Raw genomic sequence first — 18,314 nt, forward strand, 5'->3', positions numbered from 1 at the left:
CAATCACATTTAACATAAGATCTCACTCAACGGCCACCAATTCTGCAAATGGAAGTAGCTCAGATTTGGGAGTCAGAAGGAGGTGTCTCCCTGATAAACATCTACTCATCTTTTTTAATTCAGCTAACACATCACCAACTTTCCTTTTTCCTTCTCTACACTGCCACCTGATCCCTCCTTCGTGTCACACCACTTGGGACTCTTCTACGTGCCCTGGACACGCTCTTACCACAGCACTGCGACGCTTCTCTGATTCACCTTCCTGCCTCTGCCAAGCCAACTTCAAGGCTTTTGAAGCAGCAATAGTGCAATGCCTGGTTGACCAGATGTAGCCAGGAAGCCCACATTGACCCGGCAGGGCACGGTATACAGCAGACACACATTAAATGTCTGCTGAGTACGTGAATACATTCTATAACACTTTCAGAAAATTTTCATTGAGAAAAGCCACACAATTGCTTAAGAATTATTTTACTTTAGGGGCACCTGGGTGGCTTAGTCGGTTAAGCGTCCAACTTTCGCTTGGGTCATGATCTCGCGGTTCGTGGGTTCGAGCCCTGCGTCGGGCTCTGTGCTGACTGCCAGCTCAGAGCCTGGAGCCTGTTTCAGTCTGTGACTCCCTCTCTCTCTGACCCTCCCCTGCTCACACTGTCTCTCTCTCTCTCTCTCTCTCTCTCCTAGAAATAAAAAAAAATTAAAAAAAAAAAAAAGAATTATTTTACTTCGTTAAATCACCTGAACTCCATTTAGTGACTCCTATTATTTTTAAGTTTATTTTTATTTATTTTGAGAGAGAGATAGAGAGCAAGCAGGGAGGGGCAGAGAGAGAGGGAGACTGAATCCCAGGCGGGCTCTGTACTATCAGCAGATAGCATTGCTAGTGCAGAGCCTGATGCAGGGTCCGAACCCACAAACCATGAGATAATGACCTGAGCTGAAATCAAGAGTCAGACACTTACCTTACTAAGCCACCCAGGTGCCCCTACTGATTCCTATTTCTTCAGGGACCCCATTATGTTTAAATTTTGGAATCGCGTACTGAGATTTATCATTTATATGGCAAAACCAGTCAATTAAAATATTTTCTTTTCATATTAATTTTTAATCCTAAAAATAAACACCATCTTGTGTTAGTTAAAATAATTAGATGGCATAGGCCATAACAGAGTGACTAATTAAAATTTCTCATCACTGAGTGATTGAAATGATACGCTGTCATCAAAAATAAATACTGAATGCTCAACATTACACATCACTTAAGTTCATATTGATTTCTTGATCTTTTATAATGAATAGATTATATGCTTTTAAAAGAAATGGGACTTTACTTTCAGAGCAGTTTCAGTTTCACAGTAAAACTGAGCAGAAAATACACAGAGTTTTCCCATATCCTCCTGGCCCCCCACAGACTCCTTCATTATCAACATCTACCTCCCGAGAGTGGTACGTTTGTTACAGCTGATGAACTTCCACTGACACATGGCCATCAGCCAGAGTCTAGAGTTTTCATTAGGATTCACTCTCGGTGTTGTACATTCGATGGGTCTGGACAAATGCATAATGACGTATCCACCAATACAGTATCATACAGAGTAGGTCCTCTGCCCTGGAAATGCTCTGTGCTCCATCCAGTCATCCTCTCTTCCCCACGAACGCTTGGTAACCACTGATGTTTTTATTGTCTCCACAGCTTTGCCTTTTCCAGAATGTCAAACAGTTGGAATCATCCAGTGTGCAGCCTTTTCAGATTGGCTCCTTTCACGTAGCAGTAAGTGTTTAACGTTCCTTCGTATCTTTCATGGTTTGACAGCTCATTTCTTTTTAGTGCTGAATAATATTTCATTGTCTAGATGTACTGTTAATGTGCTGTTAAAAGCACAATGGTGATGATACTATGTTATACCTATGATTTCTATCTAAGTGGCTTTTTCCACAAAGCGTTGTCAGGCTAAAATAAATAGCAAAATAAAATAGAAACTCCTTGTTTTTTCTTTTTAAAACATTTAACTTACTTTTCATATTAATTGAGTCTTTTGTTCAGTAAAAATCTAGTGTAGTTCAGATTTGATAGTTAATTACTTCAAATAATTTTAGGGAAAGCATTTAAGCAGCTGAAGCATTCCTATATTAGGAACATAGGACATAACATGTTTGAGATCTTCTTATGAGATAGAATGACGGGTAATCATATATTAATAAGTTAGTAATGAGGAAAGATTTTCCATATTTTTGAGCTGAGTCTTGCCTCAGGTTCTTAGGAAGCCCACCCCTCATTTTACTGAGGAGGAAGGGGACCTGAAGCCCCCAGACATGCCCAAGGCTGTCCAGCTAGGTGTGGCAGAGACAGGGGCACCCAAAATCTCGAACCCCTCTGCTACTGAAGGCGGCCCAGAGCCACGCTTAGAGTAGCCGTTCTTAAAAGCCTGCTCTGCTTTGGATCCGCTTCTGCAGGACACTAAGATGCTATTTTCCCTTTGCACTCATTTTCTCATGAATGCGGAGTTAACTTTTCCAGATTCTACATGGTGTGAGCCTTCACAGGCAGAAGCAGATATGAGAATCTGGCAGACTTCTATTCAGCCAGACATGGTAGATTGGAAAAAAATAAAATAAACAAATAATACCAGTGTTCTAATTTGTTTTGTTTTGGAAAATACAATTTTTCATTGAAATATTTACGTGAACATTTAACGGGTTACTTTTAAATTTCTTAATTTTAATTTTTAACGGGGCAAATGTTGATCGTTATAATCCACATAAACAAAGATTCTTTGGGGTCCTCGATAATTTTTAGGTATAAAGGAGTCCTGAGACTAAAAAGGGTTCAGAATTCTTGACATAGTGTCTATCTTTGAAATAGCAGGCTCACTCATTCTCTCTCTCTCCCTCTAACATATAGAGGTGTGTGTGTGTGTGTGTGTGTGTGTGTGTGTGTGTACATACATACAGAATATAGATCTTAAGATTTCATATATATTCTGTACCTTTGAGAATTTGGTTTCGATGAATCAAAAGCAAGCTAAGCACTTAGTAAGCACTTAGGCTACTAAGAAGAGACTACAGGATAACTTTAGAATCAACAGGATGAGACAAGATTTAGGACTGAGAAGTGGTAGCAAAGAAACTGAGAAGGGGAGGCTGCAATGGCAGAGGTGAGGTGGGGGGGAAGGTGAGGGCCCGGGCGCGCCTTCCCTAGCTCTGTCCCAGGGAAAACAAGAGTGGGGAGAGGCCGGGCATGCCGGCATCACCCCACTGTCCCGGGGGCAGGTCCTCCGAAGCCTCCCTGCGGGCACAGGCTCTTAGAGAGCAACACAGGGCTGCTGGACACACAAGAGGAAAGCAACCAGAAAAGGCCCCTGTTCCTACACACCTGACGACTAAGCGCAAATATGAACAAGGGGAGTTCAGATGGCATAAACTCTAGGAAGGTAAAATGGCAGTGTGACAGCGATGGCGAGGACGGCGTGTGAGACAGGGAGGGCGGGGGAGGAGACCTGAATGATGAGACCGTAGAGGCCCTGCCAAGATCTGCATGAGAAGTGTTCCCGGCAGAGGAAGCAGCCAGAACAGGAGTTCTAAGGAGAAGTAAGCATGGTGCTCTTTAAGGAAGAGGGAAAAAGACTGAGGAGCTATCAGCACTCTGAATTTGAGACTGCAATTTGGAGAAATGCAGGTCTAACCCATTTAATATAAATATCATCTATAACGTGAGCCCTAACTGATGGGTGGTTTTACTGCCAGGTATCATATATCACAGTGCTCTGTGTTACACCACAAGTCCAGGGCTCTTTAAGGACACCCCCTTTCTAAATTTTTAAAAATTTTTTAATGTTTATTTAATTTTGAGAGAGAGGGAGACAGAGACAGAGCATGAGCAGGGGAGGGGCAGAGAGAGAGGGAGACACAGAATCTGAAGCAGGTTCCAGGCTCTAAGCTGTCAGCACAGAGCCTGACGCGGGGCTTGAACTCACGAACCGGGAGATCATGACCTGAGCCGAAGTCGGGCGCCCTACCGACCGAGCCACCCAGGCACCCCTTTTTATTTATTTATTTAAAAAAAAATTTTTTTTTTTTTAAACTATTCTACTTACTTTAAAGGACCCTTTACTTTCCTGAGGATTCCTCACTCTGCCCACAGCACAGTGCTGCTGCCCTCCTTGGGGCACCTGGGTGGCTCAGTGGGTTGAGCTTCCGACATTGGCTCAGGTCATGATCTCATGGTTTGTGGGTTCGAGCCCCGCGTCGGGCTCTGTGCTGACAGCTAGCTCAGAGCCTGGAGCCTGCCTCAGATTCCGTGTCTTCCTCTCTCTCTGACCCTCCGGTGCTCACACTGTCTCTCTCTCAGAAATAAATAAAACATTTTTAAAAAATTTAAAGTAAGTAGAATGGGTTTTAGGATTTGTACTGAGTCTCAGAAAAACTACTCCCTCATCTTTCTCAAGTCTAGCCCACCTCCTTCCCAGGCACTGGATCCCAGGGAACATTATGATGTACCTTTCTATCTTTGGGATATAAGAGAAAGAAAGTATGTATGTATATATGTATGTATGTATGTGCAGAAAGTATGCATAAGAGCTTTAATTAAGAAGAAAGAAGTTTCACGTTTTAGTCCAACAAAACAGCTCTTCTAAATCAGCGATTTTCAAAGGGTGATCTGCGGGTGCTTTGGGGGCCTTGTGCTCCTGTTAGGAAGTTTGTGAGAGCAAAATCACTTCTGTAAGATACTGAGATGTCACTTGATCTGTTCACCGTGTTGACGCTGCCCTGATGATGTAAAAGCACGGATAGGGAAAGCTGCTGGTGCATCAGCCTGAATCAAGGCCACCAAACTCTACCAGCAGGGGTTCCGTTCTTCCCGGCCATGCGCCGGTACTAAAGAGAACTAAACAAGTTCAGTGTTGAACTGAGTATGCAGTGTGACTGAATGGCAAACGCACAAAGCATTTCTAGCGTACACTGAAATCTGATGGTTGTCTAAGGGAAGAACACTTGCAGGATTGAGGTGCAACCTACAAATGAGCTGTTGTTCACATAACACCATGTGTGCTTGAAAGTATAACCCAGAGGCAAGATATGCATATTTGGACTTGGGCATTTGGCAGACATTTTCTTGAAAATGAACTACTTTATTCCTGTCCAGGGAAAACAACTGACAGAATTTGTTGTCAATGATAAAATTCAAGTTTTCAGGTAAAACTTGGAGTTCTAGTTTCCAAATTTTCACTGACTTTTTGATGAGATCAACAGTAATATTAGCCAAGTGATTTTTGGATATTGTGTATTGCAATGTAACCGTATATGGACAATCTACCAAACTCAGCCTCCAATATTTCCCAAAGACAAATGCATAATGTTATAAAGTCACGCATAGGGGAAAGACCCACTCAAAGTGCTAGACAAACTAATGGAACAGTATGAAAAGCCTGTTATGATTACAGATTCTACATTACAACTAACCTTTAAAAATGACCACATGTTGACTTTTAGTGAACTACTAAAGAAGATGCAAAATCATCTTAAAAGGCTATTGAAATGTTCCTCCTGTTTTTAACGCTGTCTAGGTGAGGCCAGATTTTTCACCGTATACTTCAATTAAAATAACACATGGCAACAGATTAAAGACGGGCACAGATAGGAAAATCCACCTGTCTCCTATTAAGCCAGACAGTAAAGAAAGCTACAAAAAGGTTAAGCAATGCTACTTTTCAGGAGTTTTTTGTTTGTTTTGGCAAAGTAGTTATTTTTCATAAAAATATGTTTTTATATCAATATGAATTGCATTCAGTATTTCAATTAACTCTTCTGGGTCTTTAATTTTTAAGGAGTTCTGAGACCAAAAAGTTTGAGAGTCCCTCAAGACGAAAAAACATTGGACAATCAAAAAATTTTACCCAGAGGGATAGAAAGAGATAGGCAAAACAGTGGGAACAAACATCAGATCAGAGTGGGTCAAGAGGGCACTAGAGGTAATAAAATGATAGACTACAGACTCCTTTTCCTGGTAGAGGAGAGACAGAGAGGAGAGACCAGGCAGCAGACAGGTGAGACGTGAAGGGAAGAGGGGGTTGCTCAAAAGGAGATAACAGAGTCTGTGTCCAGGCTGAGGACTAGGTGCCAGAGGGAAGAGAGCGCGTCCAAGACGGGGAAAGAGAATGGAATGAAGGATGCGGCAGGAAGAGACCAGCGCCTGGACCACAACAGGAGCCACCTCGTCCTCTGATGAGATGGCCCAACTCTATGTGGCGCCTAATGTGTATGCACCTGTGGACTGTCCCCTGCAGAACACAGAGCAGGTGTGAGATCTGTCCAGCAGAGCTGGGTTTTCTTGTCATCTCACTGTTGGCACAAAAAGTTGTATGTCTGTCCAATGGAAGGACAGGAATACGTAATGTGACATAAGGTCCTTTTCAGATTCACATTCTGCAACTTTTCATTCTATGAAAATAACGCAGCCAGGTCACTACTTAAGTGAAATAAACCGGTGCCATTATTATGAGGAAATTAAGGACTAAATACATGAAGCGGCAGAGCTGGTATCTGACCTCCATTATCGAGTTTCTACATCAGGAGTTCACACTTTCTCAACTAAAAATTGGGACAGCGCCCAACAAAGGATTTCTTTTGAATCTGTGAATTTATGTGACAAGTTCTTTAAAAAGCATAAAAGTTAAATCACTCTTAGTTATATGTCTAATCAATTGCTTCAACTTAAAAGAATAAAAATGCATGAAATAAGGCTCTATCTGGGAATTCTGGGGCATATGGCTTTTGGCTACTTTCTGTTAACAGGGCACTTAAAAGAGAAGTAGATACAAAAGCCCCTTCAAGCTACTTTATAATGTGCATTATTGAGGAGTTGTGACTAAAAATTGCATTTAGAGGCATTCATATCTAATTTTTGCTATGAAAAAATCCTGAAACCTTTTCTATCTCCAAATATAATCATATTTTCTCATCAACTCACAATTTCATTATTAAATCCCTAATCCTTTATGTGCTCTGTCACTACTGGCACACAAGAACATAAAATAGTCTTAGATTTAAACATTACATTATAATTACATTATATTTCCGGAGGTATTTTATTTTCCTTTCTAATGGAGCTTTGATAGGCAGTAGCCTGCAAGAGCTTATATTCTGAGACTAGCAAAAGAACATTTTTACAAAACAAACAACAAACCTGTATTCCTTTTGGAACGAGTACATGTCACACATAAGTGCTGTATACTGCTTTTCTCTTTGTTCAGGAACATCTGTGTGTTTCTGCACTTTGATTTTTTAGGCTAACTGTATCAAATGTAGCCACATAGAATGAGTCAGTGTTTATATGGTGACCAACAGAGAGAAATGAATCAAACCGAGTCAAACACAGCACACTCAGCGTTGACTGGTCTGTTGGATGAGGGACTTCACAAAGATATTCAAGTTCAACAACACAGCAGATGGTAACTGCGTTTTAACAAGGAATTCTGAGGCAACTTCAGGGAGGCATATCGTCTACTTGAGAAGTCATTCTACTTTCTTAGTGTCTAGGGTATTTTTAACTAAGGATGCTGTATTATTTCTAGTCCAGGCAATTAAATGTAAATTACTCGGAACCCTCTGTACTTCTGCCTCTAACAACAGTTACCCAGAAGCCTGGATGAGGCTTCATCTAGGAGCCTGACGATGGCAAAGCGAGCGAGGGCCAATAAGATGGGTGAGAATCTGGAGGAATTCATTTCTTTCTTTTTTTTTTTAATTTTAAATATTTTTATTTATTTCTGAGAGAGAGAGCGAAAGCGAGTAGGGGAGGGTCAGAGAGAGAGGGAACACAGAATCTGAAGCAGGCTCCAGGCTCTGAGCTGTCAGCATAGAGCCTGATGTGAGGCTCGAACCTACGAACTGTGAAATCATGACCTGAGCTGAAGTTGGACGCTTAACAAACTGAGCCACCCAGGTGCCCCTGGAGGAATTCATTTCTTAAATAAGTTAACTGACTGTACCTTTGACTTGGCTCATTCATAAATATAAAAGTAATTCACTGTTTCAAGAATCTTGCTGATAATATATCTGTGTTCTAAAAAGAATGAAGCTTATTTTCTATCTAATAATACAGCCTTATTTGTTACAGTGATGAAAAACCTGGCAGGGGAATTATTTTGTGTAACAGTTTTCTGAAGGATGTATGTGCTTCAGTCTCTCAAAGGCAGTGAAATTTAAGTAATTTTCCTCTATTATTAATGGATACTTCTATATTATTAATAATATCCCTGGAAGTAAAATGTGAATCATTAGGAAATATTTAAATTTATCACTATAAAGTTTATACAGCACTTAAAATAATGTGATTTTTGTATCTTTCGCTAAATATATTATAGAAAAGTATCTACAGATACATAAACTACTCGGGAAGATCTAGGAGGCTGCAGTTAATAGAAAGACTTTTTTAAAAAAAGGTTAGAAAATAATCATTGTTGGTGTTATGCATACAATTATTTTTGTCCATGGCTTTTGAAATAAAATTTAAAATATGTGTCCATTTCACATACACACACACATACATACATATATATTCACATACTACATAAGGGACTGAGGGAAGCTTATACAGAACATCATCATCCAGTAAAAAGGTAGAAAAGAAAGCCATCTCTAGTGTGATGATGAGGGAGGTTACAGAATGGGTGACATCAAGTCACTTTCATGACTTCCTGAAAGTCAGGCAGAGATCTGGCTTTGAGCTGCCTAGGGGCCACAGCAAAATTAACCCTGGTTATGTAGAAGAAAAAAGAGAGATGAAAACAATACAGATACTAGCTCCTTAGGACAAAACAAACAAAAGTGCTTGTTATCCAAGGTTAAAAGGAGTGTCCTGAGTCTTCACAGAAGGGACAGTAAGCAAAGCGTTGCATGACATCAGATGATCCCTACAATAAATGCCCTGGCCATCTTCACATGACCCTTTCTCAAAGATTCCTCAGGGTGACTGCAGGCATAATGCTCACGAGGAAGTTGGGCACAGAACTGCACAGGAGACCAGACCATGTGGTCCGAACAAGGCAACTCTCTGATGGTTTAATTTATGGTGGGATATAAATTAGAACATGTAGAAGAATAAATGGAACATGTGTTTTGGGTTTTTGGTTTTTTTTTTTTTTTTTGATGGACTATGTGTTTATTAAACCAGCTCCTAAATGTTCTGTTTGTTTTCCAAATGAGTTTTAGACAAAACCAATCAATGACCGGTGTGAAGTTAACATCTTTGGCAGGCACTTTGTGATACAGTCTAAGGGCAACTCTTTACAAACTAGTGGTGTGTGACTGGAACCGAGGAAGTGAAGGAATGTCTTCAGGTGCTTCCATGGAGTTCCTCTGAGTTTATTCAATATACAAACCAATAAGCATTCAAGCATCCACAATTTTACATAACAGGACATGGTCATCAAGAACAAGGACTCAGGTTTTGTGTTTCTCAATTTGGATTATTAGAGTATTCATTTCCAAACTTCAGTTCACTTAACAATCGCCAGGCTGCTCAGTGTAGCTTCCCAGGCTTCATACCAGTCTAAGGCAGTCAGTGTCTCTCAGGTGGATTCTAGAAATCAGGTAATTTTCTTGTAGACAGTCTAGGAACCACACTTAGAGATCATTATTTTCCCCTACCCGCACCCGCCAGGGCCTAACTGGGAGTGTGCACTCAACACTGGTTTTTACATTTCATCTTCTCATATGGATCCTTAGTTCTCTCAACTCATGAGCACGCATTGAACTTTATTTAATAGTTAGTTGTGTGACCATCCTTCTAACACATTCTTGAGAGTCACAAAATCTCCGAAACTGCACAATCTATAAACTACATACATATTTTATGTCTTTTATATGAGGACTGTCAAGTGCCTGGTGATCTCAGTTATGCTTGTTTTGAATTGTACTATCATACGAACACTTAGGGATTGGTCGTCTGCCCCTCTCTGCACACTATCTACTAAGTTTACGTTCCAATTTAGGGTTTACCTTTAGCAAATTATGCATTTATGCACTGCGGTAACCGCATGTTTTAATAACAGCAGCCAGTGGGCTTCTTGGGTCAGTGATAAGAAGGAGCGTCTGTCAAAGTTTGTTGGCATGTGCTCTAGCACATTTCTACTTTCAAGCAGATGATATTAACAAAAGTTTTAACAGTTGACAGAAAAGCTATTATTTAAACAAAATTAGAAAAATCAAACTTTCTGTATTACTCCATCTTTCTTTCAGTGAATTTACAATTTGTAGCTTAAACCTTAAATATGTTTTGAACAGGTGCGCCTGGGTGGCTCAGTCAGTTGAGTGCCACACTCTTGATTTTGGCTCAGGTCATGATCTCACAGCTCGTGGGATGGAGCCCTGCATCAGGCTTCGAGCTTTCAGTGAGGAGACTGCCCTCTCTCTGTCCCTTTCCCCTTTCGCAAGCACATGTGTGCACTCTCTCTCAAAACAAATACACTTTAAATAAATAAATAGGTTTGAATAAATATGTCAGAGAACAAAGAAATACAGTTAACAACATAACGGAGTGGATGAATTCACCATTCAGTAAATTACATGTGGAGTTATATAACCATTAATAAACCTGAATGAATAAATGAATCAATAAGGAAACCCGAATAAAACTGACGCTTGCTGTATAACAACATACAGAGGTCACCCTAAGCTAACACCCAAGACTTTCATGACAACAGTAAAATGGGAATTTTATTGTAATATGCAATCTGAGAAATAACTGCCAAACTGCCAACAAGAAAGAAAATCTTAAGAGAAACTACCAATTCAATGCTGGAATGATAATGTGAATTAAAATTTTAAAATCCTGAACTGTAAATTCAAAACACAGATGCTCATCAGTCAAGTTTAAAAAACATAAAAACTCCCCAAGGAAACCAACCTCAGGCTTATTCAGTGTTCAATGATGCTACTTCACAGAAAACCAAATTTTATGTATAACCCAAGTCAAAGTACTTTTGACTTTTAAATATTTGATGACTTCAGGATACATATTAGCTCCTAACTTTAGATGTTAGGCTCACCTTTATAATATTGATTAAAAATCATTTAATATTTTGAGAAGCAAACCAATTTTTTACACATATGAAAAGAATAATAATGCCATTCTGTATACTCTTTATGCATATAAAATATTTTCAAATCTTTATTAACTAATTTCTTATATACATCTTGGTTTTTACATTATTATTAAGACAGAGAGACCCATAGGAAACTAACACTCTCTGAATATCTAAATCATGAACATTCTACTGGGTGCTTTGACAAATATTTCATTTAAAAAGAATACTAAATGAAGTTTTTTTTAACACCTTTTTATGATTTGATCTACCAACCATAACAACTATATACTGGTATTAGAACATATAGAAGTTAGCCTAAGTTAAAACCCATAGTGTCTTTAAAATAGGGTAAAGGAAAGAAAAGAAGAAAAATAAATTGAAAAAGGACTACAATATTATATAAAGATTTTAAAAACAAATGCCACATGACTGGGCCACAGACATGCACATCATTGACTTTGACTGCGGGTTCACATTTAGTGAAAAGCGTTTGTAAGGAGAGGGCTTGTAAGTGCTGTAAGGCACCTAGTACAGTGGCATGGACATGGCAGATATTCAATAAAATAATTTTAACTTCTTTTGATATGTTGATATCTTTGTTGTTGTTCATTTATCAACCTAGTACAAATCAGCCAATAGGTAGCGTGGCATCGACCTGAAAACTTTTGAGGTCCCATCTGGGCTTAATGTTCTCTGAAGTCCTCCATCATGTATTGCCTATTCTAACAATCTTAGCATAAGCTACCACCTTACATTGTTAATCATCTTTCTTCGTTTGTGGGCTGTCTCTCATATAAATGGGCCTATGTGGCTTATATATTCACAGCTGTAGTAATACGTAACATAATTTCATAAGAGGTAGTTAACAACTGTTTGTTATAAATCTAAAGTTTCATATGATTTATGTCTTACCAACTATGAAACTCAGCTGATTCTCATTGCTTACAGAATAAAGGCCAAATTCTTTTGTATGGAATTCAAAGCCCTAGACTCTGGCACTAAATTAGACTTTCATTCTCCACCTACATTCTAGCCTCTACCACCCAGCATTTGCCAAAGTCTCTATATACTTTTGTGTCTCCAGACATTTCCTGGTCTGGTTCTTTCTGCAGTTCCCGACGGCACACACCTGTTCTTCCTGCAAACCTCATCCCACCAACTCTTAGGTAAAGCACTCCCAGAACCCACCCGCACCTGTGCCACCACCAACCCAAGCCCTTGTGGGGGACAAATCCATCTATCCACTTGGCAGCCACTTTTATCAAAACATTTGTCTCTAATAGAGGGAATTATTATTAGTCTGCTTCTCTTTTGTGAAACTTTCTCAGATTCTATTATTATTATTACTAATTATTGTTATTATTCCACTTTCTCCTTTGTGAAACTTCCTAAACCTTCCATACTCAGAATGAACCACTGCATTTACTGCCCACCCTTCTCTATGGTACATAATACTACTCCAGCATGTAACACAGCACCCTGGGATTACTCATCTTAACCACCGACCCTATTAGGTTTTTTACTATTGTACACTCAGAGAAAGTAAAATGGAAAGTAAAGGCAAAATATAAGTAAGGAAATCACTAAATTGGTCTTAAAAAGGAAAATATTAGGTAACTATGACTAACTGGTTGTTCTGTTTTCTACCAAAAAGCCATGACTTTCAACAGACTTAACCACTATTTCCACTGACCCCTTGAAGGTAAAAAATATTTTAACAAAATGTACCCTGAGCTACAAACATTTTAAGAACCAAAAACTACTTTAACGAAAAAACAAACATGACTACATTTGACATTTGAAAAACTTCCATTTCATAACAATGAAATGCTATCTACATCTAAAATTATTGGCTGTGCTTAACATATGCAACATTGTTTATAAAAGTTTTAACTGTTCTTGGCCAGTTAGCTCATAGGGAAAAACACCTACACTTAGCACCACAGGAAAATGCTACCTTTATATTAAAAAAGAAGCTTAGCAGTGAAAATGTGGCATAAAGATTTCTCTTGGCTGGAAAGTATATCCTCTCTCCTAAGTCAGAGGCTTCCTAAACTCTTTTTGCAATGTGTTGATTTGAGTAATGAATGTGAGAGCACACACATATTCAATAGATGCTATCTCTTCTTACTCATTATTTTTAAGTTTTGAGAAAATCTCTTCGTGACCCAATTTCGAATAGTGGTTCCACTACATTTGTGTTTTTGACTGTAAGCTGTCTTGTTTTCAGAACATAAGCAGGCATTAGACTACAAACTCATCCTGCTAAAAATTTTTAAAAATTATTTGTTAGTAAAAATTATTTATTTGAGGGGCACCAGGGTAGCTCATTTGGTTAAGCATCAGACTCTTGATTTTGGCTCAGGTCACGATCTCACAGTTTGTGGGCTTGAGCCCCACGTTGGGTTCCACACTGAAAGCATGGAGCCTGCCTGAGCTTCTCTCTCTGCCTCTCCCCTGCTGGTGTGCTCTCACTCAAAAATAAATAAATAGGGGCGCCTGGGTGGCTCAGTCAGTTAAACATTTGAGTCTTGATTTCGGCTCAGGTTATGATCTCATGGTTTGTGAGTTTGGGTCCCATGTCAGGCTCCATACTGAGCCTGCCTGCTTGAGATTCTCTCTCTCCCTCACTCTCTGTCCCTCCCCCCCTCTCAAAATAAATAAATAAACTTAAAAAATATATATGTAAATAAACTTTTAAAAAATAAATTTAAAACATGATGATGATTTGATGGCATTTCCTTAAAACAAACAGAAAAATTATTTATTTTGCAAGCTACTGAAGGCTTCCTTACCTGCAGATTGCTGGGAAACACTCTTGAAGACCTTTCTTTTTAACTAAAGAACCTTCCAGGCAGTACATAATGATGTCCATAACCTTTAGAGAAAAGATACACACCTAAAATTAGTTTCAAATACTTCACTTTCCAAAATTTAAAGTATTAACTTAGGCCTCATTTGCATGAACATTCTAGACAGTTTTGATTGCAATATTTACTTTAAAACTACTCTAAATTTACTAAAGCTACAGTATATTTACTTTACGCTATCAGCTATTCCTTATCCTACCTGTGGAAAACAAAGAACAGTAAAATAAAGAAACAAGACTTGTTGACTTCAAAGGCAATTCATATTTATGTACAATATGGGTAGCTTTTATTCAAACACACTACCTGTTATGTTTGATTTATAATGGAATGCATTAAAGAGAACGTACTCTTTTGAAAATTAGTCCAATGTTGACCACTTCCCTGTGAATGGTAATCACAGCGATTACACACAATGAATGTGTACACAGCGATTATTCTGATTTTTAACAACATTTAAAATAAGGTCCTGTGAAATGGTACAAAAGTTAATTCGTTCAATTATCTGTCTTCCGTTTAGAGATGTTGGAAGTAAAAATGCTGATTTCTGTACTGCGCTGACCTATTTAATTTAGGTTGTTGCTGTAACATTTAAAGCGGGATATTCTTACCTCTACGAGAAGATCCACAACATCTGTGGGCATCTTTTCAATAAGAATCTCGATGACTCTCAGAACTTCCCCTTTCGCTCGTGCAAGAGCCGTGGTGTGCACGCTCTGCTGTGACTGGGTATTTGCTGCAAGAGCGGTATGTCTGTGCACCTGTGAAAACATTTCCATGCTGTAGATATGGTTGACGTTCCATTCGGTTTTGCATTTCCAGCCACTAGTTTGTTTTTCGCTTGTTAATACAGTAGGGGAAATCGGAGAATCAACAGAAACAAGTCTCATGGGGTGGGTCAGGAAACACTTGATTGCAAAAGAAAGTACTTAGTATAATAAAAACTCAGCAAGTATTTTCTGATAAAATTCTGTAAGTTCCTGGGTATTAGATAAGACTTTAAGACACCGCTACCATGACATTTTTCAAAGGAGAGACTAGGTTTGTGAATTTGGTGAATATGTGGTGCTGAGGTGGACAGCAGTTAGGAGATAACCAGCAAGCAAAAGACCTGAGACTTGCTCTCAAGTAATAATAGTAAATGATGCTTATATAACACTTCCGGCATACCAGGCATCATTGTAAGTGCCATATTTCCCATATAAAGCTGGGAAATTCAAATGAATATGCCTCTAAAAATAATAGACAGTGTAAAGGATGTAAATCCAACGTGATTTTTCTTCCCCATACAAACTGTAAGTCTTAGTCATTCAGAGAAGGAACAGTGCTGGGCGCTGGGCCAGCCATGGAGGAGTGGGCATGAGGCCAGGGGAGGGGTCAGTAATAACAGTGAGAAGTACTTCAGGATCTTACTCTAAAATCTAAGCCAAGTGGATAACTTATTTTTATAAAATAGTAAATGTTAACTATTACACTGAAATATTAGAGCACTCAGAATGTGGGAATTAACCATTAATTAGAAAAGCACTAACAGGGGCACGTGGGTGGCTCAGTTGGTCGGGTGGCTGACTTTGGCTCAGGTCATGATCTCACATTTTGTGGGTTTGAGCCCTGCATCGGGCTCGGGCTCAGAGACTGCTTAGGATTCTGTGTCACCCTTTCTCTGCTCTGTATCCCTCCCCTGCTCCTGCTCTGTCTTTCTCAAAACTAAATAAACATTAAAAAATTTTTTAAAAAGCATTAATATTAAAATATTTAAAAAACACCTTTCTAACCAAATGCTGGAGGAGAGTAAATCCAAAGCATGGCTATTCTAACAGTTCATATAAACATACTGAGATGTGGAGGCGCTTGGGTGGCTCAGTCAGTTAAGTGTCTGACTCTTGGTTTCAGCTCAGGTCATGATGTCATGAGTCTGAGCCCCACATGAGGTTCTGTATTGACAGAATGGAGCCTGCTTGGGATTCTGTTCCCCTCTCTCCCTGTCCCTCCCCCACTCACACACCCGGCTCACTCTCTATCAAAATAAATGAATAAACTTAAAAAATATTCATAAGTGAATGGTGAAAATTAATTTCAAAACCACAATTAACATAAATACTTGTTTATTCTTTAAAGAGGCACTTTTATGACTGGCATTTATAGGACCTGTGTATGTGGTCTGACTGACGTATAGTTTATTCAGTATACTCAATATTACTACCGATGCATATTCAACTGATACAAAAACTGGTAAAAAAAAAAATTCCATGGCTAATAAATCTGTTCATTTTTACATACATACACTTCATGTGAATATATAATATCTATAAATTATAGATATATTACATATGCATATTTTAAATACAGTGTAATCTCACTGTAACACACTGTTATAAAAACACACAGCCTTACTCTACATATTTTAAATATGAATTCAAAGTCCCATCATCTCATATAAACTTGTACGATCTGCTATTAGGACCTTCCTTCACATCACAAATGTTTGCTGCACGCCTATTAAGGGTGGCTCTGGGGCAGGCAGAGGCCCGGTATGTTTCAGGTTGTCAGGGCAGACTCAGAGGTATTTATTTAGTATTTTAAAAATTCATCATAGCTACAGGAAAAACAACCCAGACAGAGATCATACCCCATGGACACCAAGTCTGCACATTATTCATGCTGAAACGGAATAAAGCTTAAAAAAATGTAGGAGCCGATCACCCTTTCCTTGTTCCCCCACTACTAAGACCTATAGGAAAGATCTTATAATTGGTTCATTGTTCTTTACTAGTTTTTCAGTTAGATGTGGGCAATTAGTTAGAACACTAAGAACGTGGGAATCAATTGGCATTCAAGCCTTTATCTGCGACATGTAATAGGAAAAACAATTAGCAAGTTTATGACTTACATTTTTGTTTACAGTTGAAGAGCCAGTGTTAAGTAAGTTAAGTCTTGATTACAGGTGAATATTTACGCATGTAAAACATGAATACCTTTAGTGTATTTTAATTTGAATCAGCCTGCTAATATTTCAGACTGAAAAATTAATTTCAAATATTTGCAAGTGAGTTAACTTTGAGAACGGAAATAAATACAAAAGTGCAAGTAAAGAATGCATTGCAGTGGAAATCATCGTGCAAGCACACAGGTTCATATATATTCATTTCGTCACTAGATTATTAACTTGCGTTGTTCTAGAACAAACTGGAAAGATTATTCGTGGATATGAACCTTCAGCTCACAATGTCTAATAATTCCTCTAAGTGAGAAGATGGAGCACACAGAGAGGCTCTGCTCACCTCTTTGGCGATAGTTGTGATGAAGGCGGGTGGTCTGGCAGTGGCAATGAGCGAGAGGGCGTGCCTCGCAGAGCGGGCGGAGTCAGCTGCAGGGCTAAGAGGCAGGCCCATTGTGATGCTAAACAGGGATCAGAAAAAAAGAGAAAAAGAAAAGAAGCATTAGAAATATAGACTGAAAAGATTAGACACAGCTTATAATGTCAGTTCAAGGTCAATGGGAGTACTCAAACAGTTAGAATATAATGGACTTGCAACAATGAGCAGTGATTAGGAGTCAGGGTGTTCTGGCATCAAATACAAAATCGAATAATTAACCGTGAAGATTGAAAACAGTATGTGCATCTGTCCAAAGTGTTAAAAACGCCTTGTTAACAAATTATCAAGAACTAGTACTGAATGCATATCACAAAGCTCAGAATAAGGCAAGAAAAAAGACTGTACTGGGTATTTTCAATTGGCTTTTTTGCTAAAAAAAAGATTAAAGGTACTAATTTGTTTATAAGGCCACATAAAAAGGCTTCATTTAAGCACATGTATCTGAAAGGAAGCAAAATTCACTTCTGTCCATAGAATGATCAAAAGAACTGAAAATGGCAAAATTACTTTTAGTTCTTATGTTATTTTTAGTTTGAAATAACCTCAGTACTGTTAATTTACCTCATGCTCAATACATTTAGAATACGTTTAGAACCAATCTACTGGCTTAGAACCATGCCCTGCCAATGTACTGATTTTTTGTTTTGTACTGATGCAAAAGTTATATTCATAGATACTTATTTTCTCTCTATAAAGATCATAGGCATGGCATTGTCCAGGTGATATATAAGCATATGTACATGATGAAATAATCCTTCCAAACTGTAAGACTATTCTCATAGGACACTGATATTATATTCCTTTGCCAAACCTAAAACATAAAAATGGTAATATTCTTCTGTTTGTAAGCTTCCTGTACATTTTATAGGGACTACTGTGAAAACTAGTAAGACTCTGCATTAAAATGTGGCATGTGATCCACACGTCAGCTGTGCACAGGGGCATTTTGCTACTTGGCAAGAGATCCTTTATAGTTTCTCCCTCTG

At 38.7% G+C, this 18,314-nt stretch overlaps 1 protein-coding gene across 3 annotated transcripts in view; it reads right to left on the reverse strand.

Annotated features, from left to right (window-relative positions):
* Nucleotides 1–18,314, reverse strand: part of WDR7 (WD repeat domain 7) — a 357,763-nt gene that overhangs the window by 79,102 nt on the left and 260,347 nt on the right. For all 3 annotated transcript variants that reach the window (XM_039230510.1, XM_039230509.1, XM_039230511.1), the window contains 3 exons: nucleotides 17,233–17,350; nucleotides 14,563–14,712; nucleotides 13,880–13,962 (listed from right to left, as the gene is read on the reverse strand). In XM_039230510.1, the coding sequence (XP_039086441.1) occupies nucleotides 13,880–13,962; nucleotides 14,563–14,712; nucleotides 17,233–17,350 (351 nt within the window). The remainder of the gene's footprint in view (nucleotides 1–13,879; nucleotides 13,963–14,562; nucleotides 14,713–17,232; nucleotides 17,351–18,314) is intronic.

The sequence above is a fragment of the Hyaena hyaena genome, unplaced genomic scaffold (genome assembly GCF_003009895.1).
Source record: "Hyaena hyaena isolate Hyena2069 unplaced genomic scaffold, ASM300989v1 scaffold_47, whole genome shotgun sequence".
NCBI lineage: Eukaryota > Metazoa > Chordata > Mammalia > Carnivora > Hyaenidae > Hyaena > Hyaena hyaena.